Raw genomic sequence first — 7,992 nt, 5'->3', positions numbered from 1 at the left:
CACATTCCGCAAACTTTTCAAGAGATAAAAAAGTATCGGTAGTATTGCATCCGAATTTCTCCATTGGACTATATATTTCCTTGGCCCGATTATAAATTAGTAAAACGATAAAAGAAGAATAGAAATAGAGAGAAAAGAGAATGAAGACGATATGGTATTAAGTATCCAAGGTTAGATCGTCCAACGTACATATCAATGAACCAGTGAAAATAAATTTCTAAACTTGGAAGTCTCTTGAGATGTAGCCCGCTTGAAATAATAATATAAAATATCTCTCTCTCTCTCTCTCTCTCTCTCTCTCTCTCTCTATTTTCTATCTAAAAGATCTGTTATTTTTTTTTTCTATTTTCTTCTTCTTAAAACTTTATCGTTCCTTCGACGACACACATACCTACTCTATGTATATCTACAACATGTATATTAACACGTTAAAATGTTGGAACGGGTAAGTAGAATAGCTCAAGGAAATTCTACTCTTCGAAGAAAGTTCTACTCTACGCTCGTCTCTTTCGTGCATCACTTTAACATCCCTTACTACTTTACCACCACTAGAGTTCCGAGAGAGTCGAATCGCAGGAACGCCTTTTGTGCGTTGAGTTCGACGTAGGAACGAGGAAGGATCAAGGAAATGTAGGAAGACGTGGGGAGAGGGAGGAGGGAGGGGGTTACAGGGGAGGGAGGGGTGGGATTGAAAAAGGAGTGGGGGGGGGTTGACTGTGTTCTCTCGAGCGAACGAATGTAAAATCTGTATCTTCTCCCTTTCTCGTGGCCTAGAAGGGAAAATGTCTCGTGTGTAAGAGAGACAGGTAGAGAGAGAGAGAAAGAGAGAAAGAGAGAGAAAGAGAGAGAGAGAGAAAGCCTGAAGCTCCGTTTTCCCGCGCGTTATCAGGGTGGAGAGCCTCAAAAGAGCTAATATATCTCGAGGGAGACAATTGGCCCGCGTTGTGGTTCTTCCATCGCGAATGAGAAGATAGGGAGTACCTTCGAAGAATTTTATCCCCTCTGTTCCCGTCTATCATCCTATATCAAACCAACTTACGGATATAATCATGTAGTTTAATATTTGATGCTGGCCCTAATGAAGAACGATAATGATTTCTTTATTCTTCTTCTTCTTCTTCATCTTCTTCTTCTTCTTTGTTTTTTTCTGATTATAGGAAGACGATATAATTATAAATCTGCATGTGTAACGTACTCTATATAAAATGATGTGAAGTCAGATAATCAATTTACGTTATTTCAATGAAAAAGAAAGAAAATTTCTAATATCTTCTTTTCTATCGCATTATCACTTGTACCAGGTTTAATTCCTGTCTTGTTGGTTTCTATTCATTTTTTTCTTTTTTTTTTTTTCTTTCTTTTATTTATTTGGTACATACTGATTTAATAGGAACAAGAACTTATTCTTTTTCTTTCTTCTTTTTTTTTTCGTCGTCGTTAAAAAACATACACACCCTGACGTATCATTTTGATTAAGAAACTTGATAATTATGTTACGAGTAAGTGTGAAATAAAAGAAAGAAGATAAAAAAAAAAAAAAAAGAAGAAAAATAGAAACAGAATAGAGATGAAAAGTTATTGATTGAAAGAACGACAATGTTATCCTGGCTCGTAAAATTAAACTATGACACGGATAAACTCGGAAGAAAAGACACGAGCTACTCGTGTAAAAACATGGTAGGATTCAAGGGTCGAAATGGGGGATGGAAGAAACGTGCTTCTACTTCATCTTTCGTCTTGCCGAAGCAGCTCAAGCCGTGGGAGGACAGATCTTGAAGGAACCGATTGGTATAGTCGTGCAATAAAATGTCGGATGGCGTGCCAAGCGACCGACAGATCACCGGGTCTTATTGAAAGGATATTTCATTCGGACGAGTTCCTATCCAGCTTATCCGACGAATTTCTCGCGGGGGCTCTGAAGCAAAAATCCTACTTCTTTCCTTTTCCTTTTCCAAAGGGATGGTACCTTTCTTGCCTTTTGCTTTTCTTCTCGACGAGGAAGAGGAGGAGGAGGAGGAGGAGGAGGAGGAGGTAGATGAGGTAGGGGAGGAGAAAGAAATAGGAAGAAACACGAACTCGCGGCGCTTACATTTGCGATTTTTAGCTTCTTATTTCTAATAAAAAAAATCCAATGAAATTTATCCTGATATATAATTATCATGATAAAATTGTATAGAATTTTAACACTGATATTAATTGTAAGTATCGAGTATTTCAAATATATTATATTAACAATGAATAATTTTTATTATATTTCATATTTTTACTGTTGTTCGATGTGTATTAAAATTCTATAATAGGTTATTAGGAATTTATATAGTTACAAATTTCGATACATGATCATATAGAAATTATTGAAAATTTGTTTATTAAAAGTAATATTTTCGTGGAAAAGAGAATATTTTTCATTTTCGCTTATCTTTATATATATATAAAAAAAAAATGAAAAAAAATATCCTCGTATGTTACAAAATACTTACTGAGATTCTTGAACTCGTGCCTTGCTATTGCGAATGTACAAAGCACTGGCGACACTGCCAACGACTAGTATCAAAGCACAGGCACAAGTGGCAGCAACATAGAGCGCACCAGCACCATTCACCAAAGGACCAGGCTCCAAACGTACTGACTCGTTACGTGGGGGTGTTTCGACTCCTAAAAAAAAATACCACAAATGTTGAGTGTCCTCATAAATTCTTTTTTATCGTAACGTGAAATCGAATCAAGTTTTACGAATAAAAAAGATTCGATCTTATAAACGACATATATATATATATATATATATATATATATATATATATGTGGCCGATATTTTTTCTTCTAAAATATTATTATAAATAAAATAAATCATACTTTAAACGTTGAAATGAAATGGGACATATTTTTTCTTATATACGTATATAATTTTATATTTTCAATTACGTGGGAAAATTTTTAATCAATTTTAATTACTTCGATAACAGATATTTGTATTTCCATATGACGTACAATTTCACGTTCACATATTTTTCCATATGATATTTTACAAACGATGTATATAATTAATAATTTCATTGCTGTTACGATAAGCCCTCATTTCTCATTTATATCCCCAAAATTCGTCATACTACATACGCGCTAACAAACGATCCTTTTTACACGATCAACGAGTTCTTTCGATTCATTGGCTCGCGCATGCTTCGTTATCGAGACCAATTTGCTTTCCGATGAATTATCGAATTTAATATTATTATATTTATCGTATTTCTCTGAGATAACGATATCGTCGAAACGAGATTTTAGCATTGCTATAAATTATTCCGGTTTTATATAAATCCGTTTGCTTTTTTTTTTCTTTTTTTTTTCTTTTTTCCTTTTTTTTCCTTATAGTAATGAGTGTCACGAGAAAAGAGAGAGATAATTCATACAATCGGATTAAAAATACTCATGTCAATTTAAAGAATATATTTTATAACTCATAAAAATATATTATTTCAAATAAGATAGATATATTTTTAATAGACAATATCACATCGATACAATGTAATTTTGTACGAGGTAATTTAAAAAGTTATTATCTTAGTAAAATTAAGAACTTAAGTTCATTTTTTCGATACTTCTTTTTTTTTTTAATTATAGGTCTCTATATCGTCTAAAGAGAATTAACGACAAGCGGAAATTATTAAAGTTATATTCGCTGGGAGCCGACGTTTTTTTTCCCTTTTTTTTTCTTTTTTTTTTTTTATTAAAATAAGCTCGTTGAAATTAACAAAAAAATTTGCGTTTTCTTTGTCATCGACAGACTTTTATTATCGTCAAATTGAAAGTACGTAGAAGAGCGTTAAAACGTTATTAAATCGAGGAAATGCTCTCGACAGGACGTTTTCTCGGCGATCGAACTCGTCGATAGATCCGACGTGTCCCTTCCATCGAGAGAGTCGCGTCGATTTCATCGTAGAAGTAGTTTCCGTTCGCGTCTCCTCTCTCTTTTTCACTTTCTCTTCCTCCTCCCTTCCACCCCCCTCTCTCTCTCTCTCTTTCATTCTCATTCGTCGATCGATGATACCGTACACCATACACCATCGTACGTATTGTATATGTATATACGTATGTATATATGTATGATTGTACGTTTATACATTGGACGTATCACGACCCATGTCCATCCGAAGCCAACGGGCTAGCAGCTTCGACGAACCATGGAAAGTACTCAAAGAGATCTCTTTGATCTCATCTCACGAAGCTCGAACAGCCAAACGATGACTTTTTTACCGCGTACAGTCACCATCAAAATTGTCGAACATTCTTAAACAATTTTCTTTTTAATTTATTTCATGTGAATTCTTATTCCGTTTGTATATATTTCTTTTCTTTTTTTTTTTTTTTCTTTTTCTCTTTTTTTTTCACACTTTAATTCTGATCATAATGGCGATTAAAATTAAGATATAATATATATTGATAAATTTGCCAATAAGTAAAAAAATATCATGTAGGACAGTAAATTTCGTTATAACAGATTTATATTATATTATTTTATCTAACAAATATGTATATATATATATATATTTTTTTTTTTCATGTCTTATTCCATGTATATAAAAAAAATTTTCTCGAAGAAAACGAAAAAGTAATGCCACGCCAAGATTAGTTCCTTGAACGAAAGCACGGATTTCTTTGATAGATGTTTTCCTTTTTATTTTTTTCTTCTTTTCTCCTTTTTTTTTTTTCATAAGTTTTGTTTAATGTTCCAGCTCTTCTGGAGTTAGTCCAAGTTACTTCGTAAATCGAGACCTTTCCGCACCAATGAAGGGAAAAGCAAAAGTCATCCCTTCTCTGTGTATTAGAACAAGTAAATAAGGCAACAGCCTCGAAACCTGTTTGCTAAAGATGAAAAGTTTCGCGTGAAGAAAGAAATGTTCAGAAAAAGGAATAGAAGGAAAAAAAAAGAGAGAGAGAGAGAGAGAGAGAGAGAGAGAAGGGAAAGAGAGAGAAAAAGAAGAAAATTCTACTATCTTCTCTCTACTCGATGCAAAATAATATCAGAAGGGTGAATTTTTCTCTAAAATCGAACGAGGATGAAATATCTTAAAGAGAGAATGGAAATCACGCGGGAGATGAATGCATAACGAGTGTAATATTATCCTGAAGGTTGTTCGCCATTTTTCGTTCGAAGTGTGTATGAAATTCAGCTCTAGATATGAACAAAATATGAAATAGAAAAAAGCAATAAAGGAACAGTGTTATCTATCGTGTACCTATCATATCGATATATAAACTTGTATAAGTCATATTCCATTCAAGTGCAATCTAACAATTAAATTAGTATGAATTAGAGTATTAGTATTAATAAACTGAACTACACATTTTTCAATTTTTTTATTTTTATATCTTATCAGGTCTAAATCGGCCTGATTTGATTTCATTCAATGAAACTATCTAGATATATGTTATTCAATTTTCACATTCAAAATCTATATATCTAATTTTACATTCCACTTCAAATGCAATATTATAATTTAAAAATATTTTCTTCCAAAAATAATAATCTTTTACGAGAAATGTGTATTATCGTATTGTAAATAAAAATAAATTGTTATATTAAGGATCAAGTAAATAATTAAAATTAAAAATATTGAATTCGTAAAAATCTTCATAGATAAAGGAATAATATTTGAAATTTTTCGATGATGCAATTAAACTTTTCAACAAGTTCTCTGTTGCAAATTTCCGAAAGGAAGGAAAAAGTTTTCAAGGTAGAAAATGAAGAATCATTAACGACCGAGATAGGCCTTTTAGTTCAATTCTAGAATAAAGTGTTATCAGACAGTATCAAACAGACATTAACCGAGATTTAGGATAGCATGAAATGAAGTCCCTTTCGAATTAATTGTATGACCCTTCTACCGAATTGCTATCCAGGACTCGAGCCAAAATCACCGTCCTTCTCGACCACGAATTTAATTCCTACGAGACTCGCACACGAATCTTCTTATTACCAGTTAATATAAGATGGAAAATCTCTTCCCTCAAATTCACTCGATCGATCCTTAACCTCGATGCCTTTTTTCGAAAAAAAAAAACACGAATATAATAAAGGATCTTCGAACTGAATGAAAAAGGAAAAGAAACAAAAAAAAAAGAAAAAAGGAAATTCATTTGTAAACTTTTTTAAAAATAATAAAATCGTTTAAATATGATTAAACGTTAATAGAAATAATTCTATTATATTATATATTTAAATATCTATTATATTATATATTTAGATTTGAAGATTAAAACTGAAATTAACATAAAAATTATATATATGAAGAATCATTAACGGAGATAGGCCTTTAGTATAAAAAAAAAAAAAATATATATATATATATATATATATATATATATATATTCGTTCTCGAGAAAATAAAAACACACTTTTCTCCCAATTACATGATAAAACTACAAATCTGTACTCGTTCGATCACTAGGAAAGAAGAGAAGAACTCATCGAGAGACTCCCAGAATCTTTCTGTCTGTCTTTTTCTCTGTTTCTCTCCCTCTCTCTCTCTCTCTCTCTCTCACTCTCTAGCTATCTACTTATTTATCTCTTTCTCTTCTATCTCTTTCAGTACGAGACTCGTTTACTTTCGAGTGGTCTCGAGGTTTGAGCTCGGATTGCCGCGGGATATCTTCGATAGCAACGACGCCCTTCGACCGATCCTTCGTCCCAAGAAGAAAAAAAAAAAAGAAGAAGACGAAGAGGAAGAAGTAGAGAAAGAGGAAAAAGAGGAAGTCGAGATTCTATACTGTAGATCAACAAAGGGGAATATCTTTTTGGTCTGCGCGCGTTATCTCGGAAAAATGGGACAAATATATCGATGAGGTTTCCTCTTCAATTTCTCCCCACTCTTCTATACTTATTCAAGGCTATCCTCTGACCTCTCTTGATCTTTCTCTCTCTCTCTCTCTCTCTCTCTCGTTCTCTCTCTTTTTCTTTCTCTTGTCGTCCTTCTCTTTCTCTTTCATTAAATACACCGATCCCCAGAGATCGAATTTTTCAGGGCGGATTGCTTTCCGTTGTAACTTTGCTTCTCTCGGTAACTGGATCTGAATCCTTGTTTGTCGACTCTCTCTCTCTCTCTCTCTCTCTCTCTCTCTCTATCACTTTTTCTTAATTTTTTTCCTCTCGCCTTTTCTTATATATCCTTTCTATCGTCTCCTGACTGTATGTCATCCTCCACCATCCTTCAGCCGTTCGATATGTAAACACGTAAACACGTGCACGCCCACATTGCACGTGAATATTTTGCGAATGGTAGAGGAAAAAAAAGTTTTGACGACGGAAAAGAAAAAAAAAAAGAAAGAAAGAAAGAAAGAAAGAAAAAAAAAACAGAAAAAAAGGAAAGAAACGAAAGGGCTGAGGAAGAAAAAGAATAAATAAATAAAAAGGTTAGAAGGAGAAAAGGATAAGGAAAAAAAAGAAAAAAGGTATAGTATTCGTCGAACTGCAGGCGACGTCTACGATTCGTACCCTTCGATTTTCGTGCCTGCGAAACGACGTTTCATTGACAGCCGAACGGTGAAATTTATGTGTCACGCGTCGAGTTGCATCCATCACCGTACGCGAAACCATTAATTCTTTCGCGAAATATATATCAGCCGTATCGATGGAACAGGAAGAGAGATCGTGCCAGACTCGCGAGTCTTTGCCAACAGAGATCGACGATCGTACCGGAGTTTGTCGTTTTAAGACTGGCCTATGGGTATAAAGAAAAGTCGACTAATGACAAATTGCCTCGTATTTCTTTTTCCTTTTTTCTTTTGTTTTTTTTTTTTATTTTTCCTTTAATTTATCGTATTCGATATAATAATATATCTCGTAGAATTACATATAAAATAATTAATAACAAAAAGGAATGATTTTATTTTCTTCCGATATAAAAACGATGTTATAATTTATATTACTTTCACTTGAAATTTTATTACACTCGTGAAAAATGTCATTTAATTTATTAAACGTAACGATTGAAATAA

At 33.1% G+C, this 7,992-nt stretch overlaps 1 protein-coding gene across 1 annotated transcript in view; it reads right to left on the bottom strand.

Moving 5' to 3' along the window:
* Positions 1–7,992, bottom strand: part of LOC118440599 (inactive tyrosine-protein kinase Dnt) — a 77,928-nt gene that overhangs the window by 11,831 nt on the left and 58,105 nt on the right. Inside the window, exon 4 of the mRNA XM_085658370.1 lies at positions 2,481–2,655. Coding sequence (XP_085514496.1) covers positions 2,481–2,655 — 175 coding nt within the window. The remainder of the gene's footprint in view (positions 1–2,480; positions 2,656–7,992) is intronic.

This window comes from Vespa mandarinia, chromosome 7 (genome assembly GCF_050613455.1).
Source record: "Vespa mandarinia isolate Hongniang chromosome 7, ASM5061345v1, whole genome shotgun sequence".
In the NCBI taxonomy this organism is placed as follows: domain Eukaryota; kingdom Metazoa; phylum Arthropoda; class Insecta; order Hymenoptera; family Vespidae; genus Vespa; species Vespa mandarinia.
This window is presented reverse-complemented; position numbering and strand designations above follow the sequence as displayed.